Source organism: Myotis lucifugus, unplaced genomic scaffold (assembly GCF_000147115.1).
Source record: "Myotis lucifugus unplaced genomic scaffold, Myoluc2.0 scaffold_316, whole genome shotgun sequence".
Taxonomy (NCBI): domain Eukaryota; kingdom Metazoa; phylum Chordata; class Mammalia; order Chiroptera; family Vespertilionidae; genus Myotis; species Myotis lucifugus.
In genome coordinates, this window is record NW_005871364.1 from 1087723 (window position 1) to 1104802 (window position 17080).

Sequence of the window (17080 nt, forward strand, 5' to 3'; positions counted from 1 at the left end):
AAGGGACGCATGGAATCGTGGGAAGCAGCCAGTTCTGTCACAAAGGGGCTGGAGAGAGAGATGAGGAGAGAAACTGGCTAGGGCAGGTCTGAGTGCTCACACACCGGTCAGCGTACTAGTCTTGGCTTCCCCACAAGTGATCTGATGATCAGGAAGCCTGTGTTGTCCTGGAGCCCAAGGACGGCGACCTCTTCCTACCTACACCTGGGCTGGCTCAGACCAAACTATAGCGGTAAGCGAAGCGAGTGGTAGGGCCCGAGCTAAGGGTTCTGCTGTGGGGAAAAGCGGGAGCACGTGCTGAGGACCCAGACAGAAATGATTTCACATTGATCTGCAGAGCACTGGCCTCCTGCTCCATCCACACTGCCCAGTGGGGAGAGACACCCCCATGTGCATCCTACAGCCGAGGACTAGGACAGAACCCCCCATATTCTGGCTAAAAATACAGAATGACATGCTGGTTCTGTTGTTTTTAATTAAGGAAATCAAGTTGAACATACAAGCCTGTAAACACTGAAATACAGAAACATGTAAGCTGCTGCACAGAATTCTTACTTTAAAACAACACAATCTGAATGAGGTCCCTCCCGCTACGGGGCGGTGTGGGAGAGAGATTTCTGTAACCGGCTGACAGTGGAGTGAAAGGAAAGGTGTAAGTGTCCCACATAACCAGAGAGCACGGACCATGTGTGGTCACAGCAGGCCGCCTCAGGGCAGTTAATTTGCACTTGTGCTTGGCTGGGGCTCCTGCTGCTGCTGCTCTTTTGTTTTGGGCTTTGGCTTTCTCTTCTTCTGTTTGGAGAGGCAGCTCAAAGCGGACTCACCGTTCCTCGGAGCAGGCCTGAGCACGGGCGGCTGGCCAGACTGAGTGGGATACTTGGTTTTCTGGTCATCTTTAAACAGCGGTTGCGAGAGTAAATGGCGCAGCTCCTTCTTCAGGATCTTCATCTGCTTCTGTCTCCGTCGCTCTTCATGCTGGTCAGCTTTTCCTCCTTGAAACACAGTATGAAAAAGATCACATTTACCTGAAGACTTTCCCCTGATGGGGATGTCGTGAGGAGAAATGTTTTCTGGAGAGGCAGGCTCAGAAGTTCTCTGCAGAGGCTGGTGTTGTCTGACTTCCAACAGTTTAGGAGGGCCACTCAGGGCCACTCTGTCCTTTACCTGTCACAAAAACCCTCTAAGACAGAAATTATCTTAATTTTACAGTCCAGGAAATTCAGAGGTCACTTGCTGAAAGTCACAGAGCTAGCTGTCAAACAGATTAGAACCCAAATCTCCAGACGTGTTATCAGTTTTCTTTCTACACCCCCTACCCACTTGCAGCCTGGGGTTTGACAACTCAAACTACAAACCCCTCAGGAGACAGGACACGTCTATGCAGCCCAGCTCCCCTGCGTCTCCCCCCGCAGCACTGTGACTACCCTGCTGGAGCGGGCGCAGCCCAAGGGCTCACACCGGCCTGTCCTCAGGAAGGGAGCAGAACCTCATGTATCTACAGCCCAGGCCCCAAGCCCGAGCTACCAGGAGGACTAGTTCACTGTCATCAAGCCCAGTGGTTTGGTTCCTGCTTCTATGCTGAGCACACAGTAGTATGTCTGCCTCTGACCCTTAGTTTTGGCACTGAGATGCCAACACCCCAGCTGAGCTACTCACTTGTGGGCTGGAAAGAGCAATGGGCCTAACTCGGTGTTGTCGGTTCCAGATGTGGTTCTGCCACTCCTGAGACTCGGGAACTTTCTAGAGCAGGGACCACACAGACACATCTCTGAATCCTGAGCCTCGGGCCCAGGTTCGGAGTTAGGGGCTCAGGAAACACCTGGTGGTGGGGCTGTTTTCCTGCACAAATGACTTCTCTTCTGTTCCCTAGTTCCCTATTTACAGGGTAACGATCCTGCGGTTTATGTCAGGAGACCATGCAGATCAGGTGAGCTGATGACCAAGTGCTTCGTTAGCTTGGAAGACAGGCAGAGTAGTAATGACAATAACTCGAAATGTATCAAATACTTTCTACTTGCCAGTCACTGTTGTAAGCACTCTAAATCCATAAGTCAAGCCATCTTCCCAACAACCCCATGAGGTAGGTACTTTATAACCCGGATTTTATAAATGAGGACACCCAGGCACAGGGAGATTAAGATACCTGACCTGGTAACATCCAGTTAAGGGAATGGGGCAGCACTCAAACATGGGCAGTCTGGCCACATGTGGGTGGTAATGGAAGGCCCCAGACAAAGAAGACAGAGGCAAGCAAGGCCGAGGGCTTTAGGCTCATCTGGGACAAGGGCCTGTCACAAAGAAGGAAAAGGCATCTTGCTGACAGTGACAGGACCCGTGGTAGTGGGGAGGTTCCAACAAAGCAAAGTTGAAGGGAAAACAAGCTGAACTCGCCCTTGCTCAAGGTCCGTCCAGCCCACTTACCCTTGTACATTTCCTCGTCCAGCTCAATCTCAAGGGCAGCAGCAGCCTGCTCAATCCAGGAGTTGTGCAGACAAGCCTGGAAGTTCCGATACTCGGCTTTCTCAACCTGCCGAGCTAACTGGACTCGCTCCTGGGGGAAAGGAACAGAAAGTGCTCATCTGACAAAGGGTTCAGGCCTCTGGGAAGCAAAGTCTGTTTAAGTTTGTTTAAAAATGCTCTTGAGCCCAGCTGGCATGGCTCAGTGGTTGAGCGTCGACCTATGAACCAGGTGGTCACGTTCAATTCCCGGTCAGGGCACATGCCCAGGATGCGGGCTCAATCCCGTGTGGGATGTGCAGGAGTAGCTGATCAATGATTCTCTCTCATCATTGATGTTTCTAGCTCTCTTTCCCTCTCCCTTCCTCTCTGAAATCAATAAAAATATATATTTTTTAAAAATGCTCTAGCAATCAGTAGTTCCCAATGAAAAGGCAGAGGGCACGCGTGACATGTGGCACACACAGGACATCACAAGGGCCGGCATCCGAACGACCCTGAACTGCCCCCCTTGGAGCCTCCTCAGGCGGACTGCCAGCTACAGGCGTCCAAAGGACACCCTTCCCCAGGCACCACAGCTGCTTCCACGGCTGAGCTGAGACCCTGAAACACCCCAACAGCCCCGAGTTAGGGCCCAGCTCTCAACCGCAGCAAGAGCAAACTCACAGAACTGCCTTCCCTCTCTTTCAAGCTGTCCTTTGAGAAAAGCATTTCAAGTCTCCCTCTCATGGGTGTTGTGGTCAGACTGCAGTGACAGCGGAAGACGGAGAGATCTTGCGTGTGAGGGAAAGGAGTCACGAAAAGTCAGGGTGGCTCATATTCCCCCTTACTCAAGGTTATCCTCTGCGCCTCCACCTTCCACCTGCATCTCCACCTTTCCACCTGCGCCTCCATCGTTCCATCTGCATCTCCACCTTCAACCTGCGTCTCCATCGTTCCATTTGCGCCTCCCATCAGACTTCCCTACATGGCTAACATGCCGTTTGAGCCAAAGGAGCCAACTGCTCTGCTCCCTCAGTTCCTGGAATTTCATCTCTTCACATCTCTACCTTTAGGAGGCTTGGAGAAAACCTCATCTCCTACCAATTCGACCACGTGCCCACTGGTACCACAGTGCTCCATCTGTCCTGAATTTTAGCACTTGGTCGGCCTCACCCGCTTTGCTATTTGATGCACTCTGGCCCAGAGTAAGCAGTACCCACTCAGGGAATGCCTGCTAAGTTAAAATAAAGCCCCAAAGGTGGGAATTACTGGCATCTGCTTCAGGACTGTGACGAAGCCTGAGTGTCTGCCTCAGCAAGCCACAGACCTCCCTTCCCTGCAGCCACCCCAGGATGTCCAGGCAGCAGGACTCACTGCATCCAGAGGAGGTAGTGGAGGTTTCAGAGACAGACAGTGAAGGTTCATTTGTGGCCACTCAGTCTTTCACCCTTATGCCAGGCACAGTGCCTCATTCCTTTTTTTTTTTTTTTTAAAGAGAGAGTGAAAGAAAGAGGCAAAGACAGAAACATCAATGTGAGAGGAACACATCAATTGGTTGCCTCCTGCAAGAGCCCTGACTGGGGCCAGGGCCGGGGAGGAGCCTGCAACCGAGGTACATGCCATTGACCAGGATCAAACCCGGGACCCTTCAGTCCGCAGCTCCATCCACTGAGCCAAACTGGCTAGAGCCTCGTTCCATTTTTTTTAATGAATCCCTTTGTTTAGCTCTTGGAAGAACCATTACTTAGTTTCCAAGGGTTATACTTCCAAGGTGAGGGAGCATCACCCTCTCCTCACTAGCACTGGCTTTTCACTTTTTACCTTGACTGCGTCCATGTACTTTGTCTCCACAGGGAACAATGGGATGTCCTCATCTTTCTTGAGGGTTTTGTAAATCTTCTTAAAATTGATCACATCCTCAGGCCCAATCAGCATCAGGCTGAGGCCTTCGTTGGTGGCACGAGCAGTTCGACCACTTCGGTGGACATAAATTTCCGAGGTGCGAGGGACCTGCCAAGGGAGGAACTGGGAGGTCACCATGTGGCCAGCACCAAGCACTGCTCCTCCCCTCAGGACCAGCAGCCCAATGCTGGAGCCTCCTCCCTCTCAGCCAGGCAGCTAGAAACCTCTCCAGCACCGTGGACTGATCCAGCCCTTCCCAGCCCCACATTCAAACTGTCCCCAGGTTTACTACCCGTTCACTGTGCAGGCTCTGCCCTCCCATGCCCCTGCCCTGGTTCAGGCCCTCAGACTATCAAGTGGAAAATGGCAGTCACTCTTCACTTTCCTTTCCCAACATTCCCGCCTCTTCTCACTCAGCTAACTGCCCACTTCCCTGTGTTCTTTCCTACTTCCTTTCCTACCTCTACATGCTCACATCCTTTCTACCTTTACATGCCAAGCATCTTTTAGAAAGTACTTCAACCTCCCAAACTAGAAGCTACCTCTCCCTCCCATTATATATCTATCTATACATACATACATATGTGTATGTGTATATATATGTAAAACGGCATATCGGGACAACGCTCCAACCAACTGGGCCGCCCAGCCAGGGCTCTCTCCCATTATATTTTGAAACTTTCTAATATCTTCTGCCTTAAATTATGGCTGCAGTCACTTCATCTCTAGTGGATCTGCTACTTCTTAGGGGCTAGAACTGTATAATGTTCACCGGATATCTTTTACAAAGACCGACCCAGCCTCTTCCCCAAAAAGATTTGCTGAATTGAACTGGCTCCCTAAATTTGTTTTTTAAAGCATGAAGGACTAAAAAGGAGAAATGATGCCAGAATAGCTATCTTTTATTTGAGCGCTTTCCCTGTGCTGGGTGCTTCATCAGCATTAGCTCACTTAATTTTAGTAATAACTCTATGGGGTAAGGAGCATTTAGTCCCAGTTTACAAACAATGACAGTGAAACCAGAGATGCTAAGTAACATGCCCCAAAGTAACCAACTATGAGGCAGCCAACACACATCAAACCGTGATATTCACTAGGGGTATACACAAATATTAACATCAGTATCAAGAGCTGCTAAAATTTAAGTGCTTATGCTGTGCTACATAGTCTTATAAGCTCTTCACATGTAATAACTTATTTTACCTTAAGAACTTAAGAATTAGATACTATAATAACTGCCACTTAACAAATGTAAAAACTGCGTACAAAGAGACTAAACAGCTTGCTCAAGCTGGGATTTAAGTTCAAGCAGGTCTTAACTTACACACTTTTCTACTTCTCTACACCAGCGGTTCTCAACCTGTGGGTCGCCAACCTGTGGGTCGCGACCCCTTTGGGGGTTGAACGATCCTTTCACAGGGGTCGCCTAAGACCATCGGAAAACACATATATAATTACATATTGTTTTTGTGACTAATCACTATGCTTTCATTATGTTCAATTTGTAACCATGAAAATACATCCTGCATATCAGATGTTTACATTACGATTCCTAACAGTAGCAAAATTACAGTTATGAAGTAGCAACGAAAATAATTTTATGGTTGGAGGTCACCACCACATGAGGAATGTATTAAAGGGTCTCGGCATTAGGAAGGTTGAGAACCACTGCTCTACACCAAAGTAACCACTCTATATGCTAAACTGATTATCCCCACCTCGTGGAAGAAACTAAGACTTTAATCTCATGTAGCTTGCCCAAGTAAAAGAGAGGGGCTCTTTGTATCAGACAAAGCCAAGAAGTTTGAGAATAAAGCTCACCACAGTGCTCCCACAGTGGCAACAGCTGTTGTTCACTAGGTGCCAGTGGTATTCTCTGTGGCATGAGGCCTTGGGACCAACAATTCCTCCTCCCTCTCCTTCTCTCCCAACCTTTGCTTTAAAAACTCCCCATTTGATACTGGGAACTACAAGTTCCCTGATGCCCCTACCTGGTAATGGATGACATGCTGGACTTTAGGAATATCCAGGCCCCGAGCTGCTACATCTGTTGCCAGGAGAACACAACTGTGGTAGAAAAAGGAAGCTCATTAATAATACCTAATAGCTATCACTAATCAAATCTAAACACTATAAACCCTTACAAACACCCTATGAGATATTATGTACGTATCTCCTTTTCACAGATTCAGAAACTTAGGCTGAGAGAGAGAACTTCCCGAGGTACATACATGGCCGTAATCAACAAGCCACACTCTGCAATACTGAAGACCACCTCAAGTGACTTCCGTGAAGCCACACATATTCCAGGTCGGTGACCTCATCCCCTATCACCCTCCCGCTTACCTCCCTCCAGTCACATAGATGTCCTTGCTCTTCCTCAAACATGCCAAACATGCGCTTACTGTCAAGCCTTTGCACTTGCTATACCTAAGGTCCTAAAAGGTCTTCCTCAGATACTCACATTTCCTTACTTCTGCTCTGCTCAAACCTCACCTTATCAGAGAAGCCTCCCTGGCCACACACTCACACAGTCTGCACAACTCCCCACACAACTTGACTGTTTAGCACTTAGTACCACCTGACAAACCATATACTTACTTTTCTTCTTTTATTTATATACTTACTTTTCAACTTATTATTTCCTTCCACTGTAAACTCCAGGAGACTGCATTGTTCACTGTGCTATTACCAGCCCCTAGAACAGCACCTGGTTCATAGTAAGCACTTGATAATATGTGTGGAGTGATGTTTCTTAATATCTGTACAGTTCGAGGAAAGTCAAAAACACTTGAGGTCTTAAAAACAAGATTTTGAGCCCTTCAGGGTCCAAACTCCCTGTATCTCTGAGGTAGGGATGGGGAATATGATGCAAATTAAAGGCTGTCAAACATTAAACCATTGCTCTAAGTCAGTGATGGCAAACCTTTCGAGCTCGGCATGTCAGCATTTTGAAAAACCCTAACTTAACTCTGGTGCCGTGTCACATATAGAAATTTTTTGATACTTGCAACCATAGTAAAACAAAGACTTATATTTTTGATATTTATTTTATATATTTAAATGCCATTTAACAAAGAAAAATAAACCAAAAAAAATGAGTTCGTGTGTCATAGGTTCGCCATCACTGCTCTAAGTCAAGGTCAACAAACTCTTTCTATAAAAGGCCAGGTAAGTAAATTATTTTTGGTTTTGTGGGTGATAGTCTCTGTTGAAACTACTCAACTCTGCTGTTATGGTGCAAAAGCAGGCACAGAGAAACATGAATAAGCCTTGCTGTGTTCCAATAAAAAGTTACTAATAAAAACAGGCAGCCCTGGCCAGTGTGGCTCAGTGGTTGAGTAATGACCTATGAACCAGGAGGTCACCAGTTCAATTCCTGGTCAGGGCACATGCCTGGGTTGTGGGCTTGATCCCCAGTAGGGGGCATGTAGGAGGCAGCCAATCAATGATTCTCTCTCATCAATGTTTCTCTCTCTCTCTCCCTCTCCCTTCCTCTCTGAAATCTATAAAAATATATATATTTTTTAAAAAGCAATGAAAACATATTTTAAAAAGTTAAAATAAAAACTGGCAGTGAGCCCTGACTGGATAGCTCAGTTGGTTAGAGCATTGTCCCCATATGCCAAGGTTGCGAGTTCAATACCCGGTCAGGTCACATAAAAGAATCAAGCAATGAATACATAAATGAATGCATGAAAATGTGAAACAACAAATTGGTATTTCTCTAAGAAAATCAATTAAAAAAACAAAACAAAAAAGCAGGCAGTAAGCCAGATTTGGCCTGTGGGCCAGTTTGCCAACTCCTGATCCAGTAAAGCAGTAACTCTACCTACCAACATTCAAAGGGAGTTAAACCAGACACTTGTTCTAGAAACTAATCACCCTGTAACCTGACAAAAAACACTGTGGGCAAATGCCAATTCAGAGTCAGCCTCAACCAGCCCAGGCCCTCAGCTTGATATCTCACCCTGCTGCCTGAGCATCCATCTGGCCCTGAAGCAGATGGTCAATGACAACATAACACGTAAGGCACGGCATGAGCGCTGGGGGCTGACAGGCTGGTTGGAGGCCCAGCTCTGTCAGGCTGAGAAACCTCGGGCAAGCTAACTAGCTTTTCTAGACCTTACTGTTTCTCACCTATAAATGAGAATAACGATAACAAATGATAGTAAAGCTAACATTTAGCAAGTATATACTACATGCCCGGCATTGTTCTAAACACTTTATATGCACAAATCTACTTAATCTTAACAGCCCTCTGAGGTGGCTTCTATTACTACACTAATTATGAGAAAACTGAAACAGAATTTGACCAGCTAGAAGGGTACAGCCAGGATTTGATCTCAGGCCATCTGTTCCAATCTGTTCTCTTACCATCAGTCTATTCTGCTTCTTCTCAAGAATGTTAGAAGTGAACGAATGTAGTAATGTATCTAAAATGCATCATAGTACTTACTCTATTCTTATGGTAGGTACTACTGTCACCGATGTTCATTATTAAGGAAGTTTCTGTTGGGCATTACCAGCAACCAAATGTACTAGACAGGGTAAGCCTGCCTCATACTGTTCAAAACAAGAGCACTTTATACTGATAAGGCCCCATAACAGAAGGTAGCTTCCCACCATCTCCCCACCATCCTGCAACCTTGACCCAATGGCTAGAGGCCGGGCTCTGGGGACAGGCCTGACTTACTCTTCCAGGCGAGCAAACTGCTCCAGGTTTCTGAGCCTCTGCTTCTGGTGCATGCAGGCATGGAGGGTCAGCGGCATGATGTCTAAGACTTTGAGGAGCCCAGAGAGGCGTTTGATGCAGGAGATACTGTTGGCAAACACTAAGGTGCGGCCTGGATACTGCATCAGGAAGTAGTACAGACATAAGTCTTTCTCATCATTCTCACAATGGATCTTGGTCTCGGTCAGTGTCTCCACTGTGGCCTCATTTCTTGTGAGGTCAATGACCTTGGGCTTGCCCCTCATGCCAATCTTCTGCATGAGGATGTCCAGTTTGGCAGTTTTGTCAATTTTCTTGGTATGTTTCTTGTGAAGGACTCGAGCAGGAGCTTGATGTACCAAGGTCAGTGTGGCAGAAAAAACAAGTGTCTGTCTCTTTGGGTTGTATTGGGAGTCACTGAGCATCTCTAGCAGCTGTGAGAGCTCAGCAAAGTGGCCTTTCTCAACCATCCGGTCAGCCTCATCAATCACCAGGCACCTGCAGATCCAGACAGCCCCACATTCGCTGGTTAATAGCAGGTAAGAGGAATCATCTAGAACATCCTACTACCACCCCACCCTCAAAACACACACACACACACACAAAACACACACACACACACACACACCCCGTGACCTCATGCATGTTTGGTTTTCTGAAGGCCAAGGTTTAGCTGGTACCACATCAGGACACTTGTGACACATCAGGACACTTGTGACAGAGAGAAGGCACTGCACACACTACCAGGTCAATGCAGGCCCACTTCAGAACAGGGGGTGAGGGAGCTCCTGTCTCTCACCTGAGCTGCCGAAGGTTGCTCAAATGAGGGTGCTTTTCTTTAACGAGCTCCCACAGTCGGCCCGGAGTGGCGATCACAATCTCAGGCTGGCGGTTCAGCATTCTCTGCTGTTTCTGCGTGGACATTCCACCAACCAAAATAGCCGTTTTAATTCCTATGGTACACAAACATAAGGGACACCGTTATGCAGTCTAGTTGCGTTTCTTCCACAGCTGACACAGGCACCCCAGATTAGCAGAGGCAGTTACCAGCACAGCTCCTCTCTGCAGGGGGTGCTGAAAGAGCTGGCAGGGCCTAACTGCTGGTGCCACTCCTAGAGGACTTTCCAAGTCTGGGATCTGGGCCTTGCCTACTTCCCCAACCTCCTTTCTTTCTACTCCCTTCTCTCCAACCACAACAGCTCCAGAAAAACTGAGCAATGCTGCACCACAACTGGGAATAATGTTACCTGTGGCTGTGACACACCTCCCCTGGGAAGCCTGCCCATGCCCCTCAATTAGAATTCATCTGAATCTCCGCCAGTGCCTGGTATTCTCTCCTCCCTCGTGGAGGACTTCTCAGGGTGTCCAGTGTGAAAGAAACACACAGAAGCATGCAGTCAAAGCGCTCGGCAAAGTACCTCACACGCAGTGAGAGTTGGTAAGTAACTGTTGCTTTTACTATAAAATACACACTCCCACTGTGCAGTTCCCCCAAAAGGAATTCCATGAGAATTAAGTTCTAATGCCCTAAGGCAGAGGTCGGCAAAGTTTTCCCTAAAGTGGCAATCATAAACATTTTTGGCTTCGTGGGCTAAATGATCTGTCACAACTACTGCCCAGCCAGTATTGCTCAGAGATTGAGCATTGACCCATGAACCAAGAGGTCATGGGTTCGATTTCCGGCCAGGGGACATGCCCAGGTTGTGGGCTCAATCCCCAGTACGGGGCATGCAGGAGGCAGGTGATCTATGTTTCTCTCTCATCAATGTTTCTATCCCTCTCCCTTCTCTCTCTATAAAAATCAATAAAAACGTTTTTTAAAAAAACAACTACTACTAACTCTATTTCACTCTGCCTTGGTGGGCTGCACTTTATTTACAAAATCAGGTAGTTTGTCAAATCCTGCCCTAAGTATCCACTATATCCAACAAATTAATTTCCTGTGCATCTAGAATGGCATTAACTAGGTCTTTCTTAGGACAACTGAGAAAGTAGCATTCAATTTTCTGTGGAGCGTAATTCTCTGGCAGACGAGAAGTTTCCCTAGAGGGCAATAGCCACAGCTCGCTCACCTCTGCCACGCCAGCACCTAGGACCCTCTCAGGAAATACTACATGGAACTAAACCTTACCTGTGAACCTGGCCACAGCATCGATGTGCTGTTTGACCTGGACAGCTAGCTCTCGGGTGGGAGTCAGAACCAGCCCAAGTAGAGGACGCTTTGGATGGGATTTACAGGTGACGGATTTGACATCGAACTCCTGTTGTAGCGTTCCAGTCTGTTCTTCATCAAGCTTTTCCTCTCTGTCCTCATCCTGTTTGGGGATGGACTTCTCCCTGATTAGGGAAGAAGGTCCTTCGCCAGCATCATCATCCCAGAAGGGCAGCACCTGGTCTGAGATGGCAGCTCCAGTCTCACTGGGCAGTGCTTCACCCTCTATCCCCATCTCATCACACACGGATCCAGACTCAGTTCCAGCCTTGCTTGGTGACCCAGTCTCAGCTCCAGTCTCACCAGGTGGCGCTGCTGTGTTACTCAGAGCTGGGGTAGGCTTCTTCACCTGCCACTGCAGCACTGAATGAATCATTGGAATGGCAAAGGCCAGCGTTTTCCCACTGCCTTAGAAGTAAAGCAAACAGACAAAACAAGCAAAAACAGTGTGAATCAACAGATGCACATATTTTTGTCTGAGGTTCTTTCTTTACACAGAATAAGGAACCCTTGAAATAGCAAAGTACCACCCAGACCAACCCAAAAACCCCCCACCATGCATAGGCTCCCCTACAGCACTGCACCTATAATTAGGAGCCTGAGGAAAATCTGGCAAACTGACATTGAAATACGTCACCAATGATGAACTAAGGACAAATGTCCAAGCAATGAAACCCTAAAGAGATGGGCAAGCCGAAACCGGTTTGGCTCAGTGGATAGAGCGTCGGCCTGCGGACTGAAGGGTCCCGGGTTCGATTCCGGTCAAGGGCATGTACCTGGGTTGCGGGCACATCCCCAGTGGGGGATGTGCAGGAGGCAACTGATCGATGTTTCTCTCTCATCGATGTTTCTGACTCTCTATCTCTCTCCCTTCCTCTCTGTAAAAAATCAATAAAATATATTAAAAAAAAAAAAAGAGATCGGCAAGTTGTATGTGTGTTTTGTTGTTGTTGTTGTTAAGGAAAAACACATTGGGGGGGGGGGGGGGGGGGGGAAATGGACATCTGTAACAGTTCTTTCCCAAAACCTTTCTTTGGTGAGGAAGGAGGAAGTAAGAAAAATAAAATCTTAGTTCCTGAGAAAATTTTAAATTGGCATACTCTTGTCTATGCTTAGACAAGAATGAATGGCCTCTGAATGTATATGGAGTCGCAATTCCTATCATGTGGGTGGTCAAAACAACCAAAACAAAACACCTGGAGTTGAGAACTTAAAGTAGCTCCAAAGTCATAAAGCCCAAGCAGAAACAAGTAAATGAGCTCTGGATGAAGAAACCTTTATCATAGGCTCAAGAACTCGCCCAAATAATTTTCAGAGGAAAACGAACAGCTCTCAGTATTAAAAACGCACAAAGGACGAGGTGCTATAGCAGAAACAAGAATAAAAGAGCAAAAAACAGACCCACAAAACTTCAAAGAAAAACAGCACCTTCCAACAGAAACAATGAAAGCTAGAAGACAGTGTAACAATATTTGTATTTGAAGATCTGAAAAAATTACTGAGAATCTAGAACTCTACACTCAGCAAAAATTTCTTTCAAAGCAAATACAAGATAAGGACTTTTTTAGGCATACAGAAGTTGAAACAATTTATCATCAGTAGAGCTGAACTAAAAAAAACATTAAAAGAAGTCTTTCATGCAGAAGAAAATCTGGATCAACAAAAGGAATGATGAGCACCAGAAATGGTAACATGAATCAATATAAAAGATGCCTTTTTTCTTATTTAAACTTCTCTTAAAAATAATTGACCATCTAAAGCAAAAATAACATAAATGTATTTGGGGATTCCTAACGCATTGTAAAGTATAAAATGAAAAGAACAAAGAAGAGGAAAAATGGAAATATAAGAGGCTGCCTGGGGATGAAAAGGAGGGAGGCCAGGGAAGGAGATTACAAAGGGGTCCAAAGCATATGGTGGGGTGGTGGGTATATTCATTATCTACATGGGCAGCAGTTGTCCACTGCCCCAAGCTTTTTGAATCTTGGACCTGCAGATTCACAACATGCCATGCGATGGCCTGATAGGAGCTGAGGTATAACTCCCAATGTCAGGCTTTAGCCACAGTGGCTCACAGAACCTTGCCTACCTGCCTTCCAGAAACCCATTGCCACGCCTCTGCACATACCAAAGCAGTGTTGCCAAATGCGTAACAGCACAAAGATCCAGCCTAGAATCCAGGCACCCCAGATTTCAGCTGTGCAGGTTTAGGGACTCCGTCTATCCTCTGTGATGCCAAGTTTCCACATCAATAAGATGGGAACAATGGAACTTACCTCAGGGTGGTTGTGAGAGCTTAACACAGGGCAAGACACATTTTAAATGCTAAGTAAATGTTCTAACTCATTATTACCTTCATTCCCCTTTCTTGAGGTCTCCTCGCTCTTCCATCTACTACATGACTGTTCTACAGGAACTCATCCCAGGTTTCCTGACCACTTTCAGAAGGCACTAAGTGTCTACATGGTCTAGTCCTATCCGTACCATAGAGTACTCACTAAGGCTACTGAGCACTTAAAATGTGGTTACTCTAAATTGAGATGTGCTGCAAGTTCAAAATACACACAGATTTTTAAAAGTTAGTATAAAAAGGAATGCAAAGTAGCTCATTAACAATTCTACATATATTACATACTGACATGTTTTTTTATAAAATTGGTTAAATATATTGTTAAAATTAATTTCACCTCTTCTTTTTTACATTTTTAACATGGCTCCTTGGAAACTTGAAATTATATATGTGGCTCACATTTTATTTACGTGTGTGTGTGTGTGTGTAATAAAAAAAAAAGGGTGATATGCTAATTAGACCGGATGTCCTTCCGGACAAACTTCAGGATGAAGCCGGGGCTTCGGGGCCAAGGCAAGCCGCCACAGTGGCAAGGGCTGAACCCCTTGCACGAATTTCATGCATCGGGCCTAGAGGCAATTGAGAAGCATGGATTCTGAGGCAACAAATATTTGCTAAGCAGCCTATAGAATACTAGGCCCAGCAAAGAAGTGAGGACACAAAGGTGTCTCTAACACTGATGCTCCCAGCTAGAGAACACCAAGGAAGGAAAGAAATACACCCATAAAGCAGGCAGTCTGGCTGCAACAGAGGGGACACAGAAGACGGAGCCAAGTATCCCAGATCCAATACTTACTGCTCATGAGCCCTTGGAAAGAAAGCCCTGCTTCATCCTCTCTGAACCTGTGTTCTCATATATACTAGAGGCCCGATGCACAAAATTTGTGCAAGGGGCATATATACAGGAGGCCCAATGCATGAATTTTGTGCAAGGGGCTCTGCCCCCGGCCACTGCAGCTTTGTCCAGAAGGTCTTCCGGAAGGATGTCCGGTCTAATTAGCATATTATGCTTTTATTATTATAGGTGTGTGTGTGTATGTGTGTAGAGGGTGTCCCCCAAAAAATGTATTCACACTTTAATAGCTGATAGTTCAATTTTGAAAAGCGCGCGCGCACACACACACACACACAACCAATGGTCTAGTTGGACTAACAGTTCCAGGAAGTATAAGCTCCTCCCCCCACGCAGTTTAGTCCACCCAGGGAAAGTCAACCTATCATTGCTTCACAAAGTCGTAAGTGACTTGGGGAATGCGGGAACTTTAAACAATGCCTAGTCCCAACAGGCAGCTCATGCCAAATCTGCCTACAAAATCCACCTAATAAACATCCACCACACTCAGATCCTTCCAGCGACAATAAACCACCAACTCCCAAAGCAGCACTTTTTATCTTTGGACAACTGAGAACCGGACACTCCCTCCTTACACGGATGAAGATCCACCTCTCCAGAGGGCTGATCCTAGCCCTGCTCTACTCCTCTGAGCCACTTAGAAAACGCTCAGGAACAGGAAAAAACTACCATTTGCACATCACTTACAATGACTTCAATTTTACTTTACTGTGGCATTTACATTTCACCCACACACAAAAGAAATAGGCTGCTGTTGTCCCCATTTTATAACGGGCATACACTGCTCAGGAGATCAGGCGACTTGCTTAGGCTACTGATCAGGAACAGGCAGAGTACAACTCCGAGCTGGCGGACTTCTAAACACCTTCACTAACAGTGCTTTCATGGTTCTGTTCCCAACACCCCCTCTCTCCCAGTCACCCAGCCTTGGCAGCCAACGGCTCCGTCCAGATGAGGTGCCCTACCTGTCTCGGCCGCCCCAAGGATGTCCAGTTTGTCGCGGATGGCAGGAGCCAAGGTCAGAGCTTGGATTGGCGTGGGCGCAGAGAAGCCGAGGGCGCTGAGTGCGCGGAGAACTGGCCTGGGTACAAACAGATCCTTCCAAGCGGACACATCTGCCTTCTGGTCACGCACTTCAGGCAGCCATGTCTTGGCTTTTTTGGGCACCTGTGGAGTAGCTCCCTGGGAAGGCTCCGATTTTCTTTTCTCTTTCTTTTTCTTCTTTTTTGGAACAGTCAGGGCCGGGCTTCCTGGTGCCATCTCCCCTCCCTGTGGATCAGGACGGACTGCGCCATCTCCCTGGGGCTCTGGCTCAGCCTCTTTGACCTCACTCTCTGTCTGGGCACTGGTTCCTTCAGTCTCCGCATCTTTGCTCTTCTTCAACTTCATCTTCTTCTTTGCAGAGCTACACTCTCCTTCCTCCTCGCCTTCTGGGACAGCGTGGGCCTTTCTCTTCTTGGGCTCCCCCTTTGAGAAGAGACTGGAGGGATTCTTGGCAGGGGAGACCAGCCGGTAATCCGTCAGTTCCTCAAAGCATACCAGGTCATCCATCTGTCCATCTGCAAACATGTTTGGGTCAATCTTCACCTGCTTCCACTTTCCCACAACCTTGATTCCCTTCCTCTGAAACTTGCCATGGCTTGGTGACTTTGGCCTTGAGTTTGTGTCCTTCAACTTCATGGTGGCTGAAAGGGAGAGAGGAACATTCCATTACATTGGCAGCTGAGAAGCATGGCTTCTGAGGCAACAAACATTTTCTAAGCAGCCGACAGAATGCCAGGCCCTGCGAAGAAGTGAGGACGCAGAGGTGTCTCCAGCACGGACGCTCCCAGCCAGAGGACCCCACGGAAGGAAGGAAATGCACCCACGAAGCAGGCAGCCTGGCTGCGACGGAGGGGGAGCCAAGTACTCCAGACCCAATACTTACTGCTCCTGAGCCCTGGAAAGAAAGCCCTGCTCAATCCTCTCCCAACCTGTGCTCTCACCTTTTTACAAGGAAGAAGGGCCTAATCATGTTCAAGTCACAAAATGGAGGACGAAGCCAGCCACACTCAAGCCATTTTGAAGGCAGAATAAAATGGTGGGTTTTTTTAGGGGGGGACTGAGGGGGGGATAGCTGAAGGGGCCGGCTTCAATACAAGTGCAGGGCTTTGCCCTGGCTGGTTTGGCTCAGTGGATAGAACATCGGCTGCGGACTGAAGGGTCCCGGGTTCCATTCCGGTCGGGGGCACATGCCTGGGTTGCGGGCTGGATCCCCAGTAGGGGGCGTGCAGGAGGCAGCCGATCAATGATTCTCATCACTGATGCTTCTCTCTCTCTTTCCTTCTCCCTTCCTCTCTGAAATCAATAAAAATACATTTTTTAAAAAGTGCACAGCTTTCTTCCTTTTCAAGTCTTGCCCCGAGCGGGCAAATAAATGCCCGTTCCCCGTGCTGGCGTTGGCCCAATGCCCCAAAGCATCCAGGCTTTTCCCCACCTGTGAGGTGGTTTAAGAACCATTAAACACGTATCGTTCTGAGCGGAACTCGCTCCCCGCCTTTCCCTTTCCAGAAAGGCTAAGAAAAACCCACTGTAGAAAAACAAACGCGACCCCGTTGCAAGCCGGACCAC

The 17080-nt window shown here is 47.2% G+C and overlaps 1 protein-coding gene and 1 long non-coding RNA gene across 4 annotated transcripts; one reads left to right on the plus strand and one right to left on the minus strand.

Annotated features, from left to right (window-relative positions):
• Nucleotides 1-455: 455 nt before the first annotated feature.
• Nucleotides 456-16174, minus strand: DDX24 (DEAD-box helicase 24). 3 transcript variants are annotated; one of them, XM_023764077.1, is made up of 8 exons: nucleotides 15436-16173; nucleotides 11187-11675; nucleotides 9855-10008; nucleotides 9038-9553; nucleotides 6333-6408; nucleotides 4261-4449; nucleotides 2422-2551; nucleotides 456-992 (listed from the first exon to the last, which is right to left on the minus strand). In XM_023764077.1, the coding sequence occupies exons 1-8, from the start codon at nucleotides 16148-16150 to the stop codon at nucleotides 718-720; spliced, it is 2544 nt and encodes an 847-aa protein (XP_023619845.1). In that variant the 5' UTR covers nucleotides 16151-16173; the 3' UTR covers nucleotides 456-717. The 3 variants fall into 3 exon arrangements, with proteins under 3 accessions (XP_023619845.1, XP_023619846.1, XP_023619847.1); XM_023764078.1 differs by lacking the exon at nucleotides 2422-2551 and having other exon boundaries at nucleotides 759-992; nucleotides 15436-16174; XM_023764079.1 differs by lacking the exons at nucleotides 456-992; nucleotides 2422-2551 and adding an exon at nucleotides 2838-3913 and having other exon boundaries at nucleotides 15436-16174.
• Nucleotides 9499-11177, plus strand: LOC111828269. Its single transcript, XR_002832081.1, has 3 exons — nucleotides 9499-9594; nucleotides 10255-10493; nucleotides 11034-11177. It is a non-coding gene; the product is annotated as an uncharacterized LOC111828269 (long non-coding RNA).
• Nucleotides 16175-17080: the final 906 nt, after the last annotated feature.